The 27,851-nt window shown below is 45.7% G+C and overlaps 1 protein-coding gene across 6 annotated transcripts in view; it reads right to left on the bottom strand.

The window, feature by feature from the left end:
- The window catches only part of NHSL2 (NHS like 2), a gene marked incomplete at both ends in the record, with an annotated part of 287,609 nt that overhangs the window by 48,924 nt on the left and 210,834 nt on the right, over positions 1-27,851 (bottom strand). For 2 of the 6 annotated variants that reach the window (XM_084259202.1, XM_084259204.1), the window contains one exon: positions 18,364-18,406. The exons of the other annotated variants lie outside the window; for them this stretch is intronic. In XM_084259202.1, the coding sequence (XP_084115328.1) occupies positions 18,364-18,406 (43 nt within the window). Of the gene's footprint in view, positions 1-18,363; positions 18,407-27,851 lie in introns of those variants that run through there. 6 annotated transcript variants of the gene reach the window in all.

Here is a 27,851-nt window from a genome sequence, read left to right as displayed (position 1 = left end):
GAAGTGAGATCACTCTCTCACCCCACTCACACACACAAAAAGGAATCACATGGATTAAAGGCTTAGATATAAGATCTGCAACAATATATGGAAGAAAACATTGACAATATGTTCTGTGACATCAATGATAAAATTGTTTTTGGAAACTCAACCCCTATGGCCAGGGGTATATAAGCAAAAATAAACAATTGGGATTACCTCAAACTAAAAAACTTTTGTACAGTGAAAGAAAATATAAGCAGATTAAAAAGACATCCTACTGAAATGGGAGAAAATATTTACACAATAAATAACTGACAGGGAGTTAATATCTAAGATACACGAAAAATGTATGCGATTCAATAATAGAAAACCCAATTCATAAATGGGCAGCAGATCTGAACAATTCACTAAGAATATCCAGAAGACAACTAGATACAGGGAAATATGTTCATCACTGCTTCCAACAAGAAAGATGAGGGTTAAAACCACACAAGATGCCATCTCACACCCATGAGAATAGCACACATTGAAAAACTATCTGGACTTATAAAACAAAAAATGGAAATACTGTATGGCCCAGCAATCTCACTCTTGGGCATTTATCCAAAGAATGTAAAAAAACCATCGACTCAAAAAACCACATGCTGTACAATGTTTATTGCAGCATTATTTATAATAGTGAGGACATGGGGACAAAGTGCCCACTGATAGAGGATTTGAGCTAGGAGATGCGGTGTATCCACACAATGGAATGTTTATTCAGCCATAGGAAACACAAAATGCTGCCGTTATAGCAAGATGAAGGAATTTGAGAGAATTATGTATGTGGTAAAGAAGTCAGAGTGACAAACACAAATATTGTAGATTTACCTAGCAGATGGCTGGACAAAGCAAAAATACTTACTGAAAAGTAGTGGATGCTGACTGAGGTTTCTGAGGTTAACAGGGAGGGGGAAGGGAGAAAGGATAAAAGGAATATAAAGGATGGTGGTGGGGGTGGGCGGAATTTTAAAAATGTAATGTCCCATTCAGAATTTGGAAGTAATGGTCTTACCTTTAAGGGGAAATCTGCGTTCATCCTAAGTCTGGAATGCCATATACTTAGGTTTATTATTTTACACAAAAGCAAATTTTTAAATACTAAATGCTTATTTAAGGTTGAGTGTAGAAATTTGCTTTTCAGACTGAAGGGCTGGAAATGCTCTAAGGAAGGGAGGTGAAGAGAAAGGCAACTTCCATACGTGTCACTCAGTAGGCTTGGGACTCTATGGCTCCAGCAGCCCAGGTGCTGGGGACACAGCTCACATTCTCTCTTGTCTCTCCTCACACAAAGGTCAGTGCATCAGCCACTTCCATTGTTTATACCTTCAAGATAGATCCAGAATCTGACCATTTCTCATCAGCTCCACCACCACCTTCCCTAGCTAGTGGAAGACGCCTACAAAGTGGCCTCAGCCCCCTCTCCTGTTCTCTCTGGCTCCACACAGCCTCCAGAGCAAGTGTCTAAAAAGGGCAAACCTCTGTCCCTTCTCTATGCAGACCTTGGGGTGCTTTGGCTTATGTCCACCAACCTGCACTGGGCTTTGGAAAGTTCCATGCTAGCAAGGACCTTGTCTGTTTCATGCACCTCTGTATCCCCAGGCCTGGCCTCATGCCTAGCATGTCATGGACATTTATTTATTGAATGAAGGAACTAATTTTAGCAACTAATTTGTGTACAAGTTTTAAAGGCAAACACCTCATCTGATGCTCAGAATAAACTGTGTCATAGGCATTATTGTTCTCGTTTACAGATAAGGAAATTGAGCTCAGAGCATTGCCCAAATTGACACAGTTACTGCAGAGCAGATGAAACCCAAGTCTGTGGGGACCAAAACCAAGCCTTTCTGGCTACATACCCCACTCCAGCTACAGCAGTGTGGAGGGGCGTGGAGCCCAGAAGCACTTCGTTATTTCTTGGCTGTGTAAGGTCCACTTTACTCAGACCTTGGGGAGCCAGGGGGCCGGCCTTGTCGGGCCTCCCTGCCAGCCAGGGAGGGCAGAACGAATTCTAAATCAGTCTTTCTCAGATGAGTTAGAGAGCTACTGTAACTACAGTGACCTTATTTTCTGAATGGCAAATCAGAATTTTGGTATAACAAACAGAACCGAATACTTGAAACTGGGACTTCTCTGGAGAATCCAGGCCACAGAGTTGCTGTGCTTATAACACACGACAGCTACGCAATGGGCACTTTCCAGCTAATTCTGATCCAGCCACCTCATCCCAGCACATTTCAGAAAGATTCTTCCAACTAAAAAATACCTGTTTTCTATGCTTTGTGTTTCAACACACCAAATTCCTTCCACCCACTCTTTTGAATTATTTCTCTACTCTCTTATCTTTTCTGTTAACCACTTTCTCCTTGGTCTGCCTCAAAGAGCTTTGAGGTCCTGCTTGTTGATAGATGATGCAAGGAAATAATAAGCAAAAGTGTCTGGTAATCATGACAACAGGGGTCATGGCAACAGGGACCAAACACTTGGGGACAGCCCTTCCTACACCTCCTATTTCAGTTGTAGACCAAGGACTGCTGATAAGGCCACTGGTCTCACCATGTCACTTAATCAGGGCAATGCTGCTGGCAGCAGGCATTGTGGCAAATTTTTGACTCCAGGAAGCAATGCTATTGCTTGGCAGCACTTGGGTCACCCTAGTGGGCTCAGGTAAAGGTTGTTTCCAAACCCAGGACGGGATCTAACATTTGCCCCAAGCACTCGTCACACTGGGTTAGTCTACTCAGAAAGCACCAGTGGGCAGCAGGTGGCCTCCAGCATTAGAGCAACAATGGCTTGGAAACCAAGAACCATAATGGTTCCCAAATGATACATGCCAAGGATATATACTAAGTCCGGAGAAGAGATAGTTCTCAGTGAATAGGGGTGACCTCCCTAGAGGTCATTGGTCTCTCTGATTTTCTGGGTGACCCTAGACAAAAGGGTGGGCTCTGGAGGAGCTCTGAGCCTGTCTGAATCTATTTGTTCATCTGCAGAAAAGGAGTAGCAGGAAGCTCTGCTCTGCTCTTTTCCCCTCCTTCCCCTTTTTAGATAATGAACTATTTAAGGCATGCAAGAAAAATATTAGTAACAAATGCAGTGCCTTGATTTGCCCCAGAACCTTTTTCCTAAAAAAAAAACAGATGTAGTTGAAGCCCCTTGTGCGCCTCCCTGGCTGCCTTCTCCTCCCCCACAGAAGTAGCATTGCTCCTGAATCAGCGTCTGTAATTCACATGCCTGTTTTTAAATGACTGTGCGTGCTCATAAGCAATATACAGCATACAGTACCTTCCCATGCTCTTACACTCTGGGTAAATTATATTGATATGTACATATATCCTTCTGCAGTTTGCTTCCTTTGCTCAAGATTATGATTGTGAGAAATATTCATATTGACACAGCCAGCTTTGGTTCAGACATTTTCATGCTATGTAATATTCCGTTGTTTGACTCTAATAATTTCATTGATTCATTCTAATGTTTCTCTACTTTTTTGCTCTTATAAACAATGTTGTCATGAACATTCATGGTATATATGCCATGATTCACCTGGATGAAAGTTTCTTTAGGATATATACCCAGGAGAGCAATAGTTGAGGTAAAGGGTGGGAGTGTAAATTTTTAAGCTTTTTTTTTTGGTGTGGGCAATGTTGGGGTATTTATCCAAAGTAACTATTTGATTTGATTTATCCAAACACTATTTGATTCAATAACTGCACAGTAGATAGTAACAGGGTAAAGCTATCCTGGGGGTAATACTCATACATACACACATAGATCTATAAACTGGAGACATTCTCAACATCCACTGATGGCGAGAAGGTCAAATGAAACACTGGGAACACCCATCTTGGAGAATACTCTGGACTTTGCAAGAAAACAGTTTTAATGAGGCCCTTTCTTACCTACTGCCTGGACTCCTGGACTGAAGAAATAACACTGCACAGCACCAGGCCAAGAACAGCTTCTGTATTACCTGGAGATGCCCTCACACTGTCACGTGGGGACCCGGGCAGGGTCCCACATCTGCAGGAAAGGTGCCTTTCCAGGCAATCAAGTCTATTAAAAATGGACACATTGTTCAGGGAGTAGGTTAGAACACGCGTTGTAGAACTAGCAGAGGGAGTCAGAATTCCTAAGTATTTGAAAGGAATGTTAGGAAGTTGATGAGCTGGATTGCCTTGTCTCAAGGCAGAGTGATCACCAGGAAGAAGAGAAAGAAAAAGAGTCTTCCTTTGTTATGAACCTCAATAAGATGAAGTATTTGTGGTGCATGGCTGTCTTCAATTTGAGAAATTCAAACATATCACCTAGACATGCAAACACACTCGCACTTATTCAGAGCACAGTGGCTAAAGCCAGAGGTTTAACTTTAAAAACTGACTTCAATAATCACAATGGAGAATAACGCTTAAATACCCTTCTGTATGAGGCATTGCAGTGGACACTTTGGATTCCTTGTTTAAATTAGTTTGCACAATGACACTGCAAGGTAGATATTATAAATCCCATTTTTATTGGTAAGGACATGGAGAGGTCAAGCAACTTTCCCAAAACAGCACAGTCAGTGATAGTCAGAATTTGAACTCAGGTCTGTGCACTGACAGAGCCTACAGTCTTCCACATATAACACGATGTATCTCTATATTTGAATACAGAAGTATATTAGATACCCAGGTAATTCATTTGCTAAATTTGACTTGAACCTTAATGTATTAAAGAGGACTCATTGTGCACTCTCCGGGCCTGGACTGTCCATAGACCAAATGGACAGAAGTGATTCGTTGATTCTGTATTACTATTTATTCATAGTATATTAGCACATTTTTGAACTACATAATTCTTCTTAATGGCTGCAGAATATTCCACTGTATGGCTGAACCATGATTTATCCAACCTGTCTTCTATTGTGGGGGGAGGTGGGTATTGCCAGTGTTTTCTTACTGCACATATACGCCATGTATATCTCTGTTCGTAATATACATCCTTTTGTAGTATACATTCCTAGAAGTGGTGTTGTTGAATAAAAAGGAATGTGCATTTAAATTTTTGACAGATAATGCCCCATTGCCCTCCAAAGATGTTGTTTCAGATGACCCTCCTGCCGCTTCATTTGGTCACACCTGAATGAACTAGGAAACTTGTACCTAAGTCAAGGGTAGCCATCTTCCAGTTGGGTCTAAAGGCACCCAGTGGCCTGAGTGTTCTGCAATGAAGACCTAGACTGACAGGAATGTTCCAGACCACAGAATGACCAATTGACCCAAAGAGGGCCCTCTCCAGGGGAGTGTAGACATGACACCTATATATGGAGGAACACCTGCAACAGGCTGGCCAGAAGAAACCAGGAGATGCTGGGGAGATAACAGTAAGCAGAAACTTTGGGGAGCAGACAAAGGGAGGCCATGGGGGAGCAGCAGGAGAGACAGAGAGAAGCTAAGTGCTAGAAGTGGCAGACATTCCACTTGTCTAGCACTCTTGAGGCATCAGTCAGTCATGAGGAGTCATGGCTGCTGGAGATAGCTTCCTCTTCTTCACTTATGGGTGAATCCTTATACTCAACACCTAAGGAAACGGAAGCACACCCCTGTTCTGTAAAGAAGCTGACAAGCCTGCAGTCTCTGGGAAGCCAGGCAACACCAGAGTGGTGCTTCACAAGGCCCAGGCTTGGACTTCCGAATCTGGGTCTTGAGTTCTCCCTTGGATCCACTTGTTGTGTGTCTGTGTGTGATTGTGCAGACAATGGGTGAAAACACATTGTCTTACTGGAGGACCTGCTCTGTCAGCAGAATGTTACCCAGACTTCACAGTCCTGGCTGCGTGAAATTGAAAGATGGTGGCAAGAGCCAAAAAAAACTCTTTGGGCAGCCAAAGACCTGCATCACATGGGACTGTGGATCATGGGTAGTTCTTGAGTGATGCTGGATACCTAACGTCTTCGGGACACAATTTTCGTGGGTAACATCAACCATGAGGCAGTTCTGAGAACCCGGCTATATACATGAGGAACAACTGGGCCATCTCTGCCTTCCTGGCTACATGCCCACCTCACCACTTCAGACTTCCACTGTGTTCCACAGATGGGATAGATAAATTGTGATTCAGCCATACAGTGGAATACTCTGCAGCCATTAAGAATTATGCAACTAAAATGTGCTGATACAGCATGTTATCATGTCACCCACCTCCCTCTACACACACACACACACACATTTTCTCTCATACACTTGTACATGGTTAGATAATTTCTGGAAAGATATATAAAAAAGTGGTATCAGAGGTTGCATTTTGAAAGAAGTTGCTAAATTGGGGTTGGGAGTTGAGTAGATTTTCTTTTTTCACTAAATACTCTTTTATAAGTGCTGAATTTATTTTATGGCAGACATTTATTACTTTACAGGCATAAAAGTAAAAAGACAAAATAAATTGCAGAAATCTTCATCAATGGGGGTTACATAAACTGTGGTATATTCTAACTATGAGACACTGTAAGCTATTCAAAAGAAGGTATATTCTGCCATAGAAAAATGTCCACAAATATATTAAGTTTAAAAAGTCAAGGCTCTGTACAAAATGATATGCAAATAGAATCCCACACACCCCCCTAAAGAAGACATATTCATAGGAGAATAATCACAACATGCTAATAAAAGCGTGGAGCCTTTGAAAGAGGCTGGAATTGGTCTGGTGGTGGGGAGGGCGTAGTGAAAGGTAGACTTTCATTTTTTCATTCTAAATAATTGTTGATTAAAATCTTTTTGTATGGGTCTCCCTGGTGGCGAAAGAGGTTAGGACGCAACCTATGAAGCTATCCACAGTCACTGAAGCATGAGTTCGATCCCTGGCCAGGGAGTTACCCACATGGTGCAGCAGACCTCTCCTGACTTGCCCACTGCTCCCCTCAGCAGTGTATTTCGGTCGATCTGCCTGTTCTGTTCCCCACTCTGTCTCTGGTGAATCCTCTTACCCGTCCCTGACACACCTCTGGCCTGTACCCCAGTTCTTGTATGCATAAATAAATAAATTAAAAAAATTTTTTTGAATGAGTCTGTATTTAATTTTTGTAATAAAAGCTTATAAATGGTAAATAAATTATGCGACAGAATAAGAAGCCTGATCTTATAGGAATCTGCATTCTAAAGTTTGGTTTCCTCACATGCTTCTTGCTCCTCAGAGCAGGAATGCCAAAGGCACAGGAAGCCTCTGGGCCCACTGAACCTTCACACTTTCCTCGGTGCAGCTCAATTGAGTTCCTCCCCAGCCTCAAACAGGTATCTATCTTTCTTCATCTATTCAATCTTCTTTTCTCAAGTGTCCACACCTAAATATTTCATCCGTCTCTCCACCCCTTATTGCACTTCCATCCATGCTTCATGACTTATCTGAGGCAAGCCTTCTGGAATCCTTCTGCCATTAGGCGAGTGAGTACCACAGAGCCTCGTCTGGAGCTTGAGAAACTATCTTGTGACATTCTTTCTGTAACCATCCTTGTATTGTTATTTAATTTTCATGGAATCATTTAACAAAAGTATGGTTATAATTTTCTTGTTTATAAAACACTTACACAGCTGTCTCTTTACTGAGGCCTCTCACCATTCTATGAGTAGATAAGGCAGGTATTATCATTATTTTCACATCATTGATGAGGAAACTGAGGGAGTAAGGAGGTTAGTTGTTCAATATTATACAATAGAAAATGGTCAAGGGGGATTTGTCTCTGGCTGACCCATCTAGAACACCTGGTTTCGTTTCCCCAGTCAGATTATAAGTCCCTGGAGGACAGAGGGTGGGCTTTCACTATGCACATTAAAGAGATAAAGGGAAAGCCATTGGTGTTCTGTCAGAAAACTTACTGCCAAAGATAAGACACTCAGTCAACCATAGGTCACGTGGCAGGGACCTGCCAGGTGCTTAGCTCAATGCTGTGTGCCAGAAGGACAGCAGAGCCATAGTACCTGTCCTCAAGGAGCTTACCATCTTGGTGTGAGGCCAAACACACCAAACAATTAGAACACAATCAGGTATGAAATAAAGGTGATTTGAGGTGATACATAGATAAACTGTTTTTCTTTAAATAGCACACCAAACCAGCATCTTTTGGCAAGTAAAAAATTTTAAGAGGGGGATCATTGTTTTTAAAATCAGAAAATAATACAGACAGTCAACAGAATTGGTGACAGTGGTTCATGGATGACTGAAATCTCAGAAATGTCTGTATAGGCCTGTGAGGATAAAAGATGGGCCAGGCAACAAGTGGGACTATCTGCCCCAGCGAAGGTCTCAAACGCAGCAATGAATGGGGAAAGACCAGCCTGGTTGGGACTGAGGGCAATGAGACTAGAAAGCTCCTTTTCAAATCTCTAGCCAGGCTAGATTCCAGAGGCTTCTGTGAAGCAGTCTGGGAAGTGTGGGGTAGATCAGGAGTCATTTCAATTCTTGGAGAGGGGGGCTTGAAGATCAATCTGATGTTGATGTGCCCTATAGACAAGTGACCCAGAACCACACTTGCTGAGAGCCACACAGAAGCTGCCACCAAGATGTAAATGCCCTGTGAGAGTCAGACTTTGAAGCTAAAGTTAAAGCACACCCACTGGGAACTGCAGCTTGTCATATGTTATTTGAAGTGTTAAGAAAAGTTTCTAAATGACATCAAGGCAAAAAATTACTGAGTGCGCTTTCAAGAACACATGACGGCATCATCCATGGGGTCACTTGACTATTTGCTCTTGATTAAGCCTTGCCCTGCAAAGTTAAAAGTTAATTTGTAGGAGATTGATGAGTTGCAAACGGCTTTTGTCTGGGAGCAATGAAAATGTATCTGGCTAGTAGGAATGATCACCCCAAAGTTTACAGTTTTATTACCCTGCGGAACTACCCAGTTTTGTATCCAACTTTTAATTTTTTTATAACCAGAATGCCACTTTATTACTTTACAATGGGAAACATTTGGCCTCATCTGCCTCTTTCTCCCCGCAGGTCACTTGCAAGGAAAGAGATTTTCAGAAGGCTGCTCAGTGAGCAAGGAGCATTGACCGGGGGAGTTAGATGACTCAGTGTTCAGTAAGTTCAGGCTCTGTTCATCTGGGGGCTTCTGTCTTCTCAACAGGAATCCATTCTCCAGATGGTCTAGATGTTTCTGGCATCCTGGCAGGGGACCCAATTCCAAAATCCTGCTTGCATGAGCCAGAGGGTGCTAAATGTGCCTCTCTGCCCACATTCCCTTTGCTGACCAACCCTCTCCTGACCTAAACATTACTCTTTTTTATTTGTAAATGAAGTTTTGTTGAACATAGCCCTAGCTATTCACTAACGTTGTTTATGACTATATTTACACTATAATAATAAAGTGGATTGCAACAGAGATGACATGAACCACAAAATTGAATACTATCTACAACTTTTTGGAATATACTTGCCAACTCTGATCTAGATTATAGCCATTGCTCTTTTTTTAATTTAAGTTTTTGAGGATATATGTTTTTCCCCCTGATGTATGGTCACCACCACCAAAGCACCATATTCCCTTGTGCTCTTCCCTTGCTCCACCTGCTTTTACCACTCTCAGCCCCCTTCCCCTCCTGGAAGCCTCCCATCTATGGTCAGCTTTCAAGGTTTGTCTCTGTTTGCCCCTTTGTTTGGTTTTTCTATATTCCACATAGAAGTGATACTATTTTTTTTTATTCTGACTTATTTCTTTCTTTTTTTTTTAGATTTATTTATGTATTTATACAAGCACTGGGTATAGTCAGAAGCGCGGGAGGGTGAGAGAATTCACCAGAGCCAGAGCGGGGAGCAGAACAGGCAGAAGGACCGAAGTACACTGCTGAGGGGAGCAGCGGGCGGCAGGAGAGGTCTGCGCGCCATGCGGGACCCTCCTCCAGTGGCCGGGGAGCAGCCGGGGATTGAACCGGCGCCGCAGAGGCTTCGGGCAGCTTCGCAACCCAGTGCTCAACCGCTGCGCCACCGGGGAAGCCCCTTCATTCTGACTTATTTCACTGAGCATCAACCCTTCCAGCTCCATCCATGTTGCTGCAAATGACGTGAGTTTATCTTTTTTGATTGCTGAATAGTATTCCATTGTGTATATATACCACATGTTCTTGATCATTCATCTGTTTTGGGGCATCTGGGTTGTTTACATATCTTACCTATTGTAAATAGTGCTGCAATAAGCACAGGGGTGCAGGTATCCTTTCAGATTAGAGTTTTTATGTTCTTTGGGTAGATTCCTAGGAGTGGAATCACTGGGTCATATGGCAGATCCATTTTTAGTAATTTGAGGATCCTCCACATAACTTTCCATAGTGACTAGACCAGTTTGCATTCCCACCAGCAGTGTAAGAGTGTTCCTTTTTCTCGGCATCCTCGCCAGCATTTGTTGTTTCCAGTTTTTTAAAAATATGTGCCATTCTCACTGATACGAGGTGGTATCTGGCTCATCTTTGAAAGTTTGGTAGAACTTGCTTACAAACCCCTGGTCCTGGACTTTTGTTTTTTGGGAGGATTGTGATTACTCTTTCAATGTCTTTGCTTATGATTGGTTTGTTCAAGTGTTCTATTTCTTCCTTATTCAGTTGAGGTGATTGTATAATTCTTAGAATTTGTCCATCTCATCTGGATTGTTGAAATTGTTTGCATATAAATGTTCATAAGTAGCCTCTGATTATCCTCTGGATTTCTGCTGTGTCTGTTGTAATTTCTCCTCTTTCATTAGTAATCCTATTTATTTGAGTTTTTCTCCCACTTTTCCTTATGAACCTAGCTAGGGGTTTGTCTATTTTGTTCACCTTTTCAAAGAACCAATTCTTTATTTCATTGACCTTTTGTCAATTTGTCTTTTTTACTTCTATTTCATTTATTTCTGCCATAAATTCAATATCTATCCTTCTACTTGCATTTTTTTTCTTTGTTCCTCTTTTTGTAGTTCCTCATGATGAGAGATCAGGTTGTTTGTTTGGGGTTCTTTCTTGGTTTTGTTTTCTTTTATGTTGTGGGCCTGTGTCGCTATGCACTTCCCTCTTAGTATTGTCTTTGCTGTGTCACATACATTCTGGAAGGTTGTGTCCTCATTGTCATTTGTCTCAATGTATTTTCTTATATCATTTTTTATTTCTTCATGAACCTAGTGGTGTTTCAGTAGCGTGTTATTCAGTCTCCATGTATTGGAGGATTTCTTTGCCTTCTTTTTGTAGTTGATTTCTAGTTTGATACCCTTATAGTCAGAGAAGATACTTGTGTATTCAATTTTTTAATCTTTTTCCAGCATTCTTCCAATGCCTTTTATTTTTTTCTTTTTCTTTCTTTTCTCTCTCTCTTTATTTTTACTAATTTTATGGTGGCAAACTATATACAATATAAATTTTCCATTTTAATCATTTAAAGTGTGCAATTAAGTGTCACTAATTATAGTCTCACTGTGGTACAACAACCACCACTAATCGTTTCAAAAAATTTTCATCACCCCAAACAGAGACATTTAGCAGTAATTTCCATTCCCTCCCTCCTTCTGGCCCCTACATCTACCAAGCTACTTTCTGTCCTAATGAATGTGTCTATCTATATATTTCATATAAGTAAAAATCATACAATAGTTGTTCCTTTGTGTCTGACTTCTTTCACTTAGCATAACATCTTTTAAGACTAGTCCATATTGTAGCATGGATTAGAACGTCATTCTTTTTATGGCTGAATAATATTTCATTGTATGGATATATGTATATACCTTATTTAGTTTATTCATTCATTTGTTTTTTTAAAGGTTTATTTATTTATACAAGCACTGGAGTACAGGCCAGAGGTGCGGGAGGGTGAGAGAATTCACCAGAGACAGAGCAGGGAGCACAACAAGCAGAAGGACTGAAATACACTGCTGAAGGAAGCAGTGGGCAAGACAGGAGAGGTCTGCCGCACCATGTGGGAATCTCCCTGGCTGTCCGGGAATCAAACCGGAGCTGCAGAGGCTGCGTGCGTACAGCTTCACAGAGCTGTGCTCAACCTGCTGCACCACCGGGGAGGCCCAATTCATTTATCTGCTGATGGACATTTGGGTTGCTGCAACCTTTTGGCTATGTGTGAACAGTGTTGCTATGAACATTTATGCAAAATATCTGTTCAAGTCCTTGTTTTCATTTTTTTTTTTTTTGGTTATATGACTAGAGTAGAATTGCTGGGTCATATAATAATTCTATGTTTAACTGCCAAAGTCTCATGTTGAAAAACGAGCTTCACCACAATGCAGGTACTCTCATCCACGAGTAAGTAAAATTTTAGATCACTAAATATTTTAGAGAGTCATGTTTTTAACTCTTTGAAAATTACACTTTGATAAGGGTGATTTATTTACATTGCTAATCTTTATTTTTTTAAGATTTATCTATTTATTTATACAAGCACTGGGCACAGTCAGAAGTGCGGGAGGGTGAGAGGATTCACCAGAGCCAGAGCAGGAAACAGATCAGGCAGACTGACGATACAGATACACTGCTGAGGGGAGCAGCGGGCGGCAGGAGGGATCTGCAAGCCATGTGGGACCCTCGCCCGGTGGCCAGGGATGGAAATGGTGCTGCAGAGGCTGCAGGCAACTTCGCAACCCAGAGCTCAACCGCTGCACCACCAGGGAGGCCCAGGTTGCTAATCTTTAAAGTTGACCCCACTTTCATTCTCATTGCTTATTGCAAGCTCTGTAAGGAAGTCAAAGAAATGAGTAGAAATGACGACTCCCTTGCTTAACCCATGAGGTGAGCATGATATTTTGGTAGTTCTGAAGATAGGGGAAATTCTAATTATGGTCTTGTGATAATGATGCCAAAAGAAGTCACTCAAGGGCTAGGCATGGACACAGCATGTACATTATTCTTGACAGGAACACACCAACAGTTTCTCTTGATTCTCTACAGTGCGATAGTATAGCTTCTGCTAGAAAAACCCTGGTAGAAAGTTTTGCTTTAGATGGACTCCGGGACCAGACAGACTACCATGGAACCACGGGTAGAGATGCTAGAGCTCTTTTTGTACAGCCTCAAATTCTGTCTTCATTAGCATTTGACAGAAAAGGAGGCCCTGAAAAATCCTTTAAGCAGGGAAAGAAAAAAAGAGACTCACTCTGGCATCTGAGAAAGGGATGAACACGAAGGTGGGGAGAAAGCACAGCCCAGGCATGGTGGGGCAGGAACAAGGAACGTCTATAGCTACCCTCCCTGTCGGAGGCCCAGCTCCTTGAAGGAGAATTTCAGTTGTCTCTAAGTGTCTTTTTGTCCAAACTATACAACCTCCCTGCCCCCAAAACATCTCTCCTAGTACATTAATCACACCTGAAATCAGAGGTACTTTTGGTTTCATACATTTTTAATATTTTAAACTAAGAAAGTTTAGCCTTTTAAGCAAGGCTGAAAAAAATTTTAAAAACCATATTTTCCAACTCACAGCTAAAAGGAAGTAACTAGATTTTGATCACAATTTTCTCACTTTTGAGACAAGATATGGAAGAACGATGAGTGTAATGGAAGAATTTCACAGGTGGTTAAAAATGTGTAGGAAAAAGAAAACCAGAATAAAAAAGAATGTCACTGTTATAAATATGATCAAAATATATCTATTTCTGAAAGCATACCAGGCAGGTTAAGAAAAGAAAGGTAAAAACCTACTTTCTTCTGACACGCTTATTTTGCTCCCTCACTGGGCTGTGCCAAGATGAAATATGTGTAATAAGCACTTTGCAAACTGCAAAGCACCGCACATGGCTTTGACAAGGGTTGGGTGGTGTAGGGGAGAGGGTGTGGGTTGTGAAGGCCTGCTGTGCTGGGGGCTGGCCAGGCTTGGGGGGGTCTGACCAGCAGTGATGTCTCAAGCAAATCCCTGGATCTCAGTTTTCACATAAGTATAGTAAAGACAATAATCTGTGTCTCGGAGGGTTGTTGGAAGGGCCTTATGATAAGGATACCCAGAAAAACAAGTACAGAGTACCGTGGAAGAATCGTCTTTGGAATACGTTTTAGAACTTACTACATTTTTCTGAAATACTCTCTACACATCTGTCCCACGATTATACCAGAAGTTCCATGTGGCTTGTTTGCCTCTGTGTGCTCCTTGTCTCTAAGCACAGTGCCAACGACAGCACAGCCATTCGTTCTTTTAGCTGATATTGACTAGGCTCTTCCAGACACCTATTCTCGCCAGCCATACCCAGCCCTCCAAACTACTGTTCTCATCTTCGCAGCATCCCAGGACTGAGACTCTGGAGGTTCTGACGAAGTCCCTGTGTAGACACAGAGATGCGCCCTTGGATGCCTCCAGTTCTGTGCTGCTGGCTGACAGTCCTCTTTGGAGATTGCCCAGCAGTCGACTCATAGGGCCACTGCCTAGTGCACGGCCATACTCCCTCTCTGGGGGCAAGCTGCATCTTATGACTGACGGATGCTGGGTGCTCTAATGCATGATTTCTTTACCCTAACTCCGAACAACTCTGAAGGGCCATTCCAGCTGCAGAGCTCCTCACACAGCACCAGCTGTAACGGTGTCATGGTCCAGCTTCTCCCTTGAACCAATTCTGCCTCCTTCCCTCAGATCCTATGTGTCCAATCCAAAGGCACCCCAAATCAGCTTTCTACATACAAACTACCAACCCCACCAACCCCTACCCCTGACCCCGGCAGTCTGCAGGCTGACGCTGTATCATGCAGACCCTGGCTCAGCACACGCGAAGCCGCAACTTCAAGTGATTCCAAGACCTGTGACAATCTCCAGAGTCCACTCAGTAACCGGGCACAGGCCTCACCCACAGTTCTCTCCCTCTCTCTCTCTCTCTCTCTCTCTCTCTCTCTCTCTCTCTCTCTCTCTCTCTCTCTTTCTCGCTCTCTCTCACTCTCTCTCCCCGCCTCTCATGTATTTGTAACCAAAAGGGTGAGACATAGACCTCTAAGCAATTCTAGCAAGGGGAGAAATGTTATAATAGGAAATGAACCTAGTGTTTAGCTGAAGCACAGCTTCTTGCAAGAGTGAGGGAGCGACCGAGGAAGAAGCACAGCCATTTAAGCTGAGTTTTGAATGGGTAGACAGCACTAATGGAGAGACATGTTGTACAGAGGGTACAGCATGTGTAGACGTAAAAGAGTGTGGGGTGCAGGAGAGAGGAGTTGGAGCAGCAAAGTTGGGACTATGCAGGAGGCAGCTCGTGCAAGCCCTCAGAGCCCGCGCTGGGGCACTCAGTGCAAAATGAATGTCGCACTCCCAGGTCGCAGGGGGCACTGAGGCATTGAGGGGCCACTTGGGTGAGTTCTGTCCTCTCTGAACCCCACTGATTCTACTGACCACTTGCTTCACCTTTTTCTCAAGATGATAGTTTGCTTAGATAAACTAATATTAAAAGAAATTCTATATGACAACTAAAAACCAGAACGAAAGGATTATTACTGGCCATCAGTAGAAAGTGACAGAAAAATAAATACAATAGAAACAGAACAGCAATTAAATTCCCCGTAGACATCATTGCCTCTCCCTATCTTTGAGCCTAAGGCCTGCTCTAGCTCTGTTCCGAAAGATTAGCAAGCATTGTAGGGATTGAAGGAGAGCACCACACAGATTTCCTCCTTGCTACAATCAGAAAGCCTGAAAGAGAAGAAAGGAACCTCACGGAGCGATTCAGCGTCCTTCCAGCCCTAGCACGCGCCATTAAGGTCACCTTGGAGCTCCCCGCCTACACCTCTGCTGACTGGGAAAACCGCCCATAAACAGTCCCTGCCCGATGGAGGTGGCTGGCATTGCCGCATTACTGCTTTGTCCATTGGCTCTGGGACAGTCACTTCAATGTAACTGCCCCTTCGTTGGTTCAGTGAAGGTTTCCAAACCAGTGCTTGCGGCAACTCACATGCCCCACATTGTGGGGGAGGAAGCAGCAAGGGGTGTGGGGAGGCAGGCAGAATCTTGGCTTACCATCCCTGATCCCAGACTCTCAGAACTGGAAGGACTCTTCAGTATGTCCTAGCTTCCTACTGTACAGCTGGGGAAACTAGGGCCAGAGGAGGGAGGGCACGATTTGTCCAAGTTCACAGCGGGTGTCAGCATTAGCACTCTCGGGGATGAATACAGAAAATGGAATAATACGCTTTATTGTTTGAGGCCATCGACCCAGGGGCCGGGATACGAACGGGGGTGGGGGGAGGCATGTCGGTCCATCAAGCCTGAGAGCACAAGGGCACCATCAAAACATGCAACCTCAGCTAGGGGAAGCGGTTGAGGACTTGGGCAGTGAGGGAAAAGCCTGCAAGAGGCTCCAGTGTTTGCAAAAGATACCCACGGAAATGAGCTCCTCCAAAGGGCAGTGCCAACTCAGCCAAGGACATACTGGGCCTGTGCAAAGCAGCTCAGCCCTGTGCAAAGCCACTGAGGCTCTGGCTCTCTCTTAGTTCTGCCCCTTTCTAGCGGCATGAATTGGGGTAAGTCGCTGAACTGTTGTGATCCCCAGTCACCTCATTGGAGGGCGACTTAATAATATCCCCCTCTTAAGATCCTTGGGAGGGGCACCTGAGGCAATACATGCAAGATTATGCTTACAGGGCCTGGCACAGTGCTGAGTATCAGCCCCCCCTCCCCCGCCTCCCATGGACATGACCAGACTCCTGACAATACATTTTCTTGTCTCCTTCCCATAGCCCAGACTCGCGGACCCACCACCAGGCCCTGTCCTCTGTCCAGTTCTTGTGTCACCCTCTGGCCCTCCCACTTATCTGGCTATGGGGTTCATAAAGAGTCAAGTATCTGTGAATAAAAAGGAAGCTGAAGGGGCACACCAGGCTGGGGGGCACTTCCTTCAGGAGAGAAAGAGGAGAGGGTGGGTGCTCTGGGGTCTATGGTTGACCAAGCAGCCTGCTTAGAGGGAGAGGCCGGCTCTGGCCTGGCAGAACAAAGAAAAGGCTCTGCTCTCCTGTGGCGTTAGAAGGCACTGCCTGAAGCAAGTCCCTCCATTAAAAGCTACAAGACAAGAGGTTAAATATAGCCCTTTCCAGTTGTCTAGGACAGAATGATGAAATGTCAGAACTGTGTTAGATGAGAAACGATCTTATCTCTGCTCTGTTTTCAGAGAGTAGAGAGGAGGCAACAGGGAAACGAAATAAAACTGGACTTTCACCATTAGACGATTTTGAGCAATTGGGTGTCTGGAGTCTGGCTCTGGAAGCAGAAAGGGCCGAAGGGGTGCAGGAGTGGAAGCAGGAGTCCATAGGAGAGAGATGGGGGTGTGGGACAGTGTGGTAGCTGTGCAGGTGAGAGCAGGCAGGGGTGCCTGGGCCTGCATCCCAGGAGAGGCGGCCCCTCCCCCTTCCTTGCTCCCTCCTCAGAAAGGGAAGGACAGCTCCCACCTGTCCTTGTCTTTTCAAGGGCACCCTTGAGACTGTGACACAAGCAAGCTGTCCAGAGACACCTAGACCCTTCGCTCTTTGGCAAGGCAGCCCATGGAGAATTTGTTAGAAAGTTTCTCCTGGTCCACAGGCCCCAGCTTTGCCAACTGATCCCCCACTGAAATCTTATCTACTCCCTCCCTGTGACAGCCCCTCAAGGCCTGAAGTCCAAAGACCAAGTTGCCAAATAGCACATGGTCCCCACAGGACTCGGCTTCTCATCACTTTGCTTTTCAAATTCCTTTAGCTCAGATACTCCTTCTGTGCCTGCTCCTGCCACGAAGGACTAACTAGCTCCCGCGAGAATGAGTCGCAGCGCGGACTCCTGCTCTGTCCTGCCAGCTACCTCTACCACCGCAGCAGGAGCGCTTAGGACATTTTCAAGGGCATGCAACACCCGCCCTGCGTATCTGCTTCACACCAGCTGGTGTGGACAGATGACCAGCGACAGACGCCCCTTTCCTGCCCTCTCTACCCCCATGCTTTGATATTTCAAAAAATAAATCCATATTGTAGCAGGAGTGCAGGAAATGGGTAAAGCCTCAAGACGGAGGAGACGGTATTTTCCTCCATCCAAGGGATGAGGCCTCAGAAAGCTTGTTAAGTTGATTTATAGAAAATGAGAGATATGGTATTTCTCACCATGCTTACAATTCCTAGGTCACCTTCATTATCCCTTTAGAATCCCAGATTATCAGGGTTGGGATGTGATCAGACCCACTGTCTTCACCCCCAGAACCACCCAATTTTGAATTTCTTTCGTCATATTCCTGTCAGGTCCAGCCTGCCCCCCCCCCCCATTATACACCTCAGTACTAAGAAATTTACTTCCTTAAATGTAGCCCAGGTTGCTTCAGGAGATCGCAGTGTTGGAGGCCCCTCTTCCTTAACCAACCCCAATCCCTTCCCTTCCCCCTCTGCTGAGCAAGTGCCCGTTTTCTCCCCAATGACTCACCTCCCCGGTTCCAGAAGAGGGTGATAGCCTCAGCTCTCTCCATCTTGGCAGAGTGGAGGACCAAGAATCCACATCCAGCCAGTTCTCATGCAAGAGGGAATGGTGTGGCAGGCCCACACTGGGGGCAGGGAGCTGGAGACTCCATTGTGTTCCTCAGTGGGTGCCCAAGGACTTTTCCTGTGCCCCGCTTCCTAGCACCCTGGCTGGGTCAGTCTGGCTCCATCGATCGCACACTCAGCGGCCCAACACAGAGACGTAACTCGGCATTTGAAAAGTTTCCTCTCCTTTTCTACTCCCCTGTGCCCCCAGAGCCTGCCCACAGCCGCCCTGGTCCACTCGGTCCCGTGAAGGGAGCTGTTTAGGAGTCGGCCTCGTCTTTCTCTAGGTGAGATTCGCAGCCAAAAAGTCCAAGCCCTGGGGAGGGCTGACCTCCCGCTTAACTGCTGTCCTGGGCAGGGGAAATGAGCAGGAACTGGCTGTCTGAGTCAGCGGCCCTGGTCTATTGTCATTGTGCGGGCCCCTTCCTTCCCAGAGGAGAGACGTGCACAGAGATAGGCTTGTTTTTTGTTTTGTTTTGTTTTGTTTTTTTTCCAAGTCCCTTGCACACACACACTTTCTCGGCCTGGAAAGAGGCTGTGCATTTTGACTGGATGCAATTCAATTCAGTTTCCTCAACCTCCAGCCAGTGGCAACTCTTTGGCAGAGGATCACACCTACAACACATAGAGGCCATCTCCCACCATCTTCATCACCATCAGAGAAGTAATGATGAGGAGCCCCAGGAACAGGAAAGGTTACTGAGGCTCAGAGAGGGAAAGAGGCTTTCCCAGGGTCCAACAGCCAGAGAAGAGTGAGCTTTGGAGTCGGGTCTTGCTCTCCCCGGCATCAAGTGAAGAACCCCACGGACCTTCTTCACTGCTTGACCCACCTCCACCCCTGCCTGCATATTGCAGATTCTAGCAAAATCTATTTCTCAGGGCACAGAGTGTGAAAGAATCACTGACTTTAACACATTTAAAACTTACAACCTGTTCAAATCTGTTTCTGCGCATTTAGAAGGATGAGGACCCAGGAAACAAGTTGTCTGTGACAGAAGTTCTTTAAAAAGGGACTGTGCGATCATACTGACGAGTGAGCACAGAATGGTCCAGGCCTTCTCCCCGCGACCGTCTGCTCATGGGAAGACAGGCATGGCGGTTCTTGCTCACAGAATGCAGAGACCTTGCTGGAGCTTGTTCTTTCTGCTCTTGCCAGGGGTGCAGAGAGGCCCAGGAGCCACTTGACGGAAGGAGTTGGGAGTCTCCCCTGGACGAAGAACTGACACCTCCTGTTATGGACAGCACTCAAGTCCTCCAGGGCAGAAGGGGGCTTGTGGTGTCCGGGGGCCGGACATTCAGAACATACTTGTATGACTTGGTACAAAAAGTCATCCAAAAAGAATGAGGTGAAATTTCCAGACAAGAAGACTTGGTAGCATCCTTGGGGTTGGGAAAGGGTTTGTTTCTAGGAGCAAAGATGGGTCATGGACAACATTCAAGGACTTAAAGGAGGCTAAGGCCCGAGTAGTGAATGTTCACGGTGGCAACACTGAGAGGGTGACCCTGGCCAGGGCGCTTCACAGAAGCCAGACCACAGCAGGTTAAGGAGGGAAAAGAGTGGAGAGTGGAGACACCTCTCAGGAAATCTGGCTGTGGGCCAGAGAGGAAAGGGACAGAGCCACGGGAGGGAGAGGCAGAGGCATGGTTCAGGACAGCAGACATGTGTGTTTTTAAGTTGAGGAGCTGCTGTGAAAACTGCCATTCCCCCCACCCTCTGCACTCTGCAGGCCCGACTTCATCTCTGGTCAATTAAACCAGAAGTTCTCAGGGTGGAGCCCAGGTATCAATAGTGTGCTAAGTCTTCCCCAGTTTGAGAACCATTGCACTAATTCTCTTTTTTCTTTTAAAGATTTATTTATGCATACAAGAGCTGGGGGTACAGGCCAGAGGTGCAGGGGGGTGAGAGGATTCACCAGAGACAGAGCGGGAAGCAGAACAGGCAGATGGACTGAAATACACTGCTGAGGGGAGCAGTGGGCAAGACAGGAGAGGTCTGCTGCACCATGTGTGTTGCTCCCTGGCCGGCCAGGATCAAACTCATGCTGCAGTGGCTGCGGATAGCTTCATAGTGCTGTGCTTAACCCCTCGTGCCACCAGGGAGGCCCTTATGCACTAATTTTTGGTAGAGACTGAAGTCCAGTTTGAAAGCCCAGCTAGTGGGCAGTGAGCAAAGGTGGCCTGGCTCTCTGGGCTCTCTTGCCTTGGCCAATTAGAAGACAGACTTCAGAGCCCTCCTGCATGGGCTCAAATCTCAGCCTCCCCTGTGTCGAGCAAGTTACTTAAACTCTCTAAGCCTGAGTTTCTAATCCAGAAATTAGTTGCATCATTTGCCATTTTTAATCTATATATCTGCTTATATTACATATCTTATGTCTACAGATCTACATGTATTCAGGGTAATATACCATAAGATCGCCGCGCAGAACAAGTTAGTAAAGCACCTGTAAAGCACTCGGAACATTGCCTGGCTCAAGAGAACCATGTTGGGGCTGCCTTGTGTCTTCTAGGAAATATCCTGGACTTCCACCCAAAGCTCAGGAGGGCCTTCCTTTGAAAACTGTTGTCACTCTTCCCTGGGTTTGGTTTCCCACTGGCTGTTATCAAGGGCCCACCTGGCAAAGGCCTGAGACTATTGTCCCCCTTAGCAACCACTTCTAACCTGGGCCCCGCTGGGCTGGAGCTGGCTGCTGTGGTAGAAGCTGCCGTCGTGTGTGGCCAGAGCCACATGGTCTGGGTTGGGGGAGATCCCACACATTAGCACCCCAGCTGCTATTTGTCTTTTATTCTCTCAACTCAGGCTTTTGCGTTCCTTTGGTTGGAGTCAGGGCAAACTACTGTTCCTTAGTGGGGAAATGGTTGGTGTTTGTTATTTTCCATAACACAGACTTCATGTTTGGTGGGGTTGGAGGCCTAGCGAAGAGGGGTGAGGGGGCTGTCTTCATCCCCAGAGTTGACAGTGTAAGCTTGGGCTGTGTGGACCAGGACTCTGGCTCAGATGGTCCCCAGGAGATCTCAACCTTCTTAGTTTAGCTCTTTATCCTGCCTGGACAGCTCCTGTCCCCCATGCTGGGCTCTGAAGCACCCAGTGCATAGGGTGAGGCTGGGGACAGAACCACAGTTTGAGGCAGAGTTCTGGGAAGATGGTGATGGTGCAGGGGTGGGGAAATCAAGTCAGGAAAGAGAGAAGGTGGAAGCAGCAGTGATCAGCGATGAAAGAGAGAAGGCAGAAGCTAAGACACGTAGGTCAGAAAGCCCTGCAGCCATGTCCCTGCAGCAGGAAGGAGGTCCCAGGCTTTGAGTGGGTCAGAATGCTTCAAAGGAGCAGTGTGCTAGAGGGGTTTTATCCTCCTGCATGCAAGGGGCTTTATCCTCCTGCATGCAAGGAGTCGGGGCACATCTTCTCTGAGATAAGCCTAAAGGGCCTGAACAGTCCCTTCCCCCAGGGAGACAAATTCCACAAAAAGAATCCATAGAAGTGGCTCTGTTCCACCCTCCCCAATGCCAGAAACCAGGCTCAGAGGACAAACTCCACCCAGATGACAGGGAGCCATTGGGAGCCTCATCCTACTGTAGAGACCCCACACCCCCTCCATCTGTGTTCTTGGAGAATTTGACAGGAGACTGATTTTTTAAATAGAAAATCTGCTGTTGAGAAAGATGGAAGTTTCATCAAAGACCATTTCCTCCACAGGGGCACAGATGGCACTTAGGCGCTCTCATTAGCCCACATTGTTTGGAAAGGCTTCTCCTGGGGTGACCCAGTGCCGACCCATCAGTGTGCAGGACCCCTTACTAGAGAGATTTTTCCTGGTCATCTCAAGGGTCACTTTTACCTCTTCTCAATATCAGATCCTCATCTGACTTCTCCCAGCTTGAAATAGTTATATGGTTATATGGACACAACCATGAGACACAGGATGTCCCCAGCGCAGTGATGAGGATATCCCAGGGGGCACACGGACCACTCTCAGGCAGTGGTAACAGCAGTGGCCAGGAGTGACCCACACTAATCTTTGTAGTTGGGTGGCCTTGGGCATGTCACCTCATTTCCCTGGGCCAAGGAAAGGTTCAGGTAACACAAGAATTTTCCAAGAATATATCTCACCTTCCTTAAAATACTTGGGTCCCACCATGACAGACAAAGCCAACTCTGCCTATGAAAGACTTTTCCACGACACGCAAAAATAATAACATATGTACTCTGTGCTCACCCAAGACTCCCCCCAGACCCTTATCACCATCTGCAGAGAAGCTCCAGGTCAGGGGATCCCTAGAGTCTCCTATTCTGACAGTAAAGCCCTAAAACAGTAGTGGGGGCTCCTTGCCCACACTTTGCCCTGTGCTTACATGCGGCACCTCATTTCACCCTCATAAGTGCTCTGTGAGGTAGGCATAATCCCCACCAGGTCAAGGAGGCAACCAAGGTCCTGAGAGCTTAAGTCATTTGTAAAAAGGCACACAGCTAGTGAGTGGCCAAGTGTGGCCAAGAACCTGAGCAGCTGTGGAGATCTTCACCATGCTCTTTATCTTTAGGATATTAATTATTTGAATTTTGCCTCCACAGAGTTTAAGCATTTCAGAGGAGAAAAACCCACAACATTTTCCCAAGGGTTCTCCAATCATGACTAAAACCAAAACGCCTCACTTACTTAATCAAATTTCAATGCCATCCAGCACTCAGAGAGGACAACATGGCCTCCGCCTGAAGCTACCCAGAGGCACAGACACATTCTGGGTTGGCTGTCAACTGACGTGGGACAGTGGCAAACAGGGTCTAACATTTTTTGTTTGGAAGTATTTGTGTCTATACCACGATAAGGCATTCTGCTGTTCAGCATTTTCTACCTCACAAAGCCCTTGAAACCATCCTATGTCATTGGCTCCCCGCAACAGCCTTGTAAGGCTGTGGTTGTTCTTATCATCTCCACATGGCAGGTGAAGAAACTGAGAATACAAGGGATGAAATAACTTCCCCCAAATATTCAAAGTAAAAGTTAGTGCTTCAGTTCAAACCGGGGCCTTCCCACAGTAAATCCATGTATTTCCCCATTCCCTCTTGCCGCCTCTTTCCATACATGTCGCTCCGGCTTTTGCGTTGTCTTCAAGTGTGTTGACTGGCTCAGAGAAAAGAAATGATTGGGTCTCTCAGCTTGACAGAATGATTTCCCAGCATAATTGTTCTACGTGTTAATGTTTTTTTTTCTTTTTCTTTCACAAACAACATTATAACAACATTAATGAAACGTGAGGGGAAAGAAAAACTCCCCAGCAAGCCTGCCACCCACAAGTGAAGTTTTTTTTCCACAATTCCCATCCAGTCCTTGCCCATGTTCAGACCATTTGTACAGGGTTTGTTAAGTTCAGCATAGATACATTTTGGGTTTATGCTGTTGCATGTTATATTTTATCATAAGTATTATTCATGTTGCTCAACGGTCTTCATAATTAGCTCTTTAGAGCCTCCCCCAAACCCCAGTGAGATTGGATGCATCAGATTTACTTAGCTATTCCCCTGTTATTTGACATCAGGGAGGCTATTGTACTCTTTTTAAACCTGCTTTTTGCTTCCTGCTAGTTCTGGCCCAGGGAATGTGGGGGCACCATGACTGGATGCAGTCCGCAGCGTAGCCACTTACAACGCTTCTCTCAGCTGGGGGAGGTGAGAGCACTAGGAAATATTTGTTTGGTGGCCTAGAATTTCAACTTCTCTGCCTTCCAATAGGCTCATTAAGTCCAGGTATAAAATATGCCTTTGGAGGAAACCCCCAGGGAGTGTAGGGACCACTTGACTCCCTTATAAGCCTCAGCCATCTTAGTGTCCACTGTACAGAAATCAAGGATTGTGAGAATCCAATAAGCTCATGACTGTGAGAATGCCAGGCCAACCGCTGAAACACCTTCCAAATACAAAGAGACGCTCTCTTCACTTTGCACTGGTATAGAGAAGGGAACGTGAACTCATTTTCATGTTGAAGCGCTAGTTACTTTGGTCACAGCACTGGCATGACTGCCAAGGGAGGGTGTTGCAAAGTAGTATGATACCAGTTCATTCCACATCCGAGGCCCCTCTCATCACCTGAATTAGGTTGAAATTCAAGAACCTCCCACTTTCTTGCCAGCTCAGGAATCCTCAGTTCCATATTCTAGACCCGATGCAGAGTCACGAGAGAGTTCCCTTACTCAACAACATAGACATGCCATCAAACAGACCTAGGGAGGCACTTCTGCAAGGCTGGGTCACATCTTTGTTGCTGCGGAGATCTGCTAGCGCTTCCAGAACAGAACCGCACAACCCTCCTTTCACCACACACACTTGCCAGGGTGACTAACTCCTCCACAGAAGCAAAGATGCGGAAAGCACACGACATAGTGTCATAGGCAGACTTCAAAGTCAGACAGACTTGGGCCCAAATCCTGGCTCTGCAACTTCCTTGTCATCAGCCCATGGGGCAGCACTCCCAGAGTCTCAGGTTTTTCATCTATAAAACGACACCAATAATCTCAGCTTGGTTACTGTTCTGAAAGCTAATTAAAGTGAACGAAAAGTACTGCTGTAGGGCCTCCCTGGTGGTGCAGTGGGTTGAGTGCAGCACTGTGAAGCTGCCCACAGCCTCTGCAGCGTGGGTTTGATTCCCGACCAGCCAGGGAGCTACCCACATGGTGCAGCAGACCTCTCCTGTCTTGCCCGCTGCTCCCCTCAGCAGTGTATTTCAGTAGACCTGCCTGTTCTGCTCCCCACTCTGTCTCTGGTGAATCTTCTCACCCTCCCACACCTCTGGCCTGTACCCCAACTCTTGTATAAATAAATCTTTAAAAAATAAGGGAAAGTACTGGTGGGTAAAAGGTGTGTGGTATTGCTTCCCTTCCCATGTCTGTGGATACCAGGCCAAATAGATGGTTCATATACACCCAGCTAGGCCATGCTATGTGGGTGAGAGGGTACAGGCACATATCCACCTCCCTTCCTTATATTCACAGAATGATAGAGCTACACTTATAAGAGGTAAAAGGGAGCGTATGACAAATCGATTCCAGCTCATGAGCCTGGTAGACAGGGCCTTCCTGTGTCAAAGCAACCTATGAAGTAAGGTCACACCTGGCTTCCACATGCTCTGACTACTCTACCCCTGGACCCTACACACCCCTACCTCCACCCACTTTGCACCTGTACTGGCTTTTGGGAGTGGCTCAGCCTTCCAGCTCCCCACATTCCCTCAAACATGATGGGTTCACTTCCAGTTCCGGTCTCAGGGAAAGACCCCCCCCCCCCAGTGCTCCCCAGTCTGCAATCATAATAATTCTTTTGGGCCACCCCTGGTGGCACAGGTGGTTGAGCGCAGCGCTGTGAAGTTGTCCGCAGCCTCTGCAACGATGGTTCGATCCCGGCCAGCCAGCGAGAATCCCACAGCAGACCTCTGTGGGCAGCAGACCTCTCCTGTCTCCCCCGCTCCTCCCCTCAGCAATGTATTTCGTTAGTGTGCCTATTCTGTTCCTCACTCTGTCTCTGGTGAATCCTCTCACCCTCCTGCACATCTGGCCTGTACTTCGGTTCTTGTATGCATGAATAAAATAAATAAATCTTTTTTTTAAAAAAAAATTCTTCTTTCATTTGAAAAGAGTTTCAACCTCCTAAAAGCTTTCCTGGCTATTTCACACTGTATCTTCCCAACCAGCTTGGGCGTGTGTGCAAAGGATCCTCCAAGGACTCAGCTGTTTCTTACAGCCAAAGGATGGAGGTAGCAGACGCAAGTGATTTGCTTAAGGTCACCCTTCTGGTTCACAGACAAGAAAGATTCAGATCCCAAGCCTTCCAAGGCCTGGTCACCACCCTTTGGAAAACAAGCCTTTGCCCTCAAAAAATTCACATTTTACCAGGGAAAATAAACATGTAATAACAGCCACAAGAAAGAAGTCAATCTGAAAAGTCTACAGACTGGATGATTCCAACTATGTGACATTCTGAAAAAAAGCAGAACTATGGTGACAATAAAAAGATCAATGGTTGCCAGGGGCTGGAAGTGAACAGGCAGAATATGGAAGATGTTTCAGACAGTCAGAATACTCTTTATGATAACATAATGATGGGTACATGTGTGCACTCAGAGAATGCACAACACCCACAGTGAACGGAAAGGTAAGCTATGGACTGGGTGATGGTCAAGCGTCTGCATAGGTTCACCAATAGTAGCGAATGTGCCACTCTTAAGAAGGGGGTTGAAAGTGGAGGAGGCTATGTACGTGCAGTGGCAGAAGGCGTACGGAAAATCTCTGTACCTTCTCCTCAATTTTACTTTGAACCTAAAACTGCTGCAAAAAAAAATTATGTTTTGGGGCCTCCCCGGTGGCGCAGCGGTTGAGCGCTGGGTTGCGAAGCTGCCCGCGGCCTCTGCGGCGCCGGTTCGATCCCCGGCTGCTCCCCGGCCACCAGAGGAGGGTCCCACATGGCGCTCAGACCTCTCCTGCCGCCCGCTGCTCCCCTCAGCAGTGTGCTTCGGTCCTTCTGCCTGCTCTGCTCCCCGCTCTGGCTCTGGTGAATTCTCTGCCCCTCCCGCGCTTCTGACTGTACCCAGTGCATGTATAAACAAACAAACAAACAAATAATAAATAAATAAATAAATAAGACATGCCTCTAGAAAATTTAAAAAAAAAATTATGTTTTAATAAAAAATGAAAAGCACATTGAAAAGAATGGCAGTGGCAGCAGTGATAAAACTATGTACAAGGTACCAAATTAGTACGGAGGCGGGAGGGATGCACTCTGCTAATTAATTTTTTATGGAGGAAGGAGGTCAGTTAGGGAAGGCTTCAGAAAAGAGGTAACACCAAATCGGGGGTGGGGGATGAATAGGATGAATAGGAAATTTCTAGGAGAAAATTGGGCAGGGGCGGTTGGAAACAAGGGTAGAGGACAGTTTCCAGGCAGAGGGAAGCGCGTTTGTGAAAGCATGCAAGCGGTGAATGGGCCTGGTATATTTGAAAACTTCAAGTCACTGAAGATGACTGATCCTGAAATTCAAGGTGAGAAGTGAGACTGGAGAAGTAGCTGGAGCCTGGTAATGCAAAGGCTCTAAGTTTTCCCTTATTTACCCTAGAAACTGGTGCTTCCCAAACTCCAGGCATTGGTGTCTCACATTCCCATTTTTTTCCTTCTTCATGAACCATCTGTGCTACTACCATTTTTTTAACTTAATAATTTTATTAAAAATAAAGACCACCTGAGACAAATAGAGCACACTTTGGGGCAGTGCTGATCTCCTCTCCCCAAATTAGCAAGACTTGGGTTCATAACAAGGGAGTGCAGGGCCAGATCATGGTGGCTATGTTAGACATGGCCAGGAAAACATCAAAGGTAAAGTTCAGGAAGCCAAGTTCAAGAACTAGCGAGATTCA

The sequence above is a fragment of the Talpa europaea genome (assembly GCF_964194135.1).
Source record: "Talpa europaea genome assembly, chromosome: X".
NCBI lineage: Eukaryota > Metazoa > Chordata > Mammalia > Eulipotyphla > Talpidae > Talpa > Talpa europaea.
The sequence above is the reverse complement of the archived record's forward strand: the minus strand, read 5'-3'. Positions and strand labels throughout refer to the sequence as shown.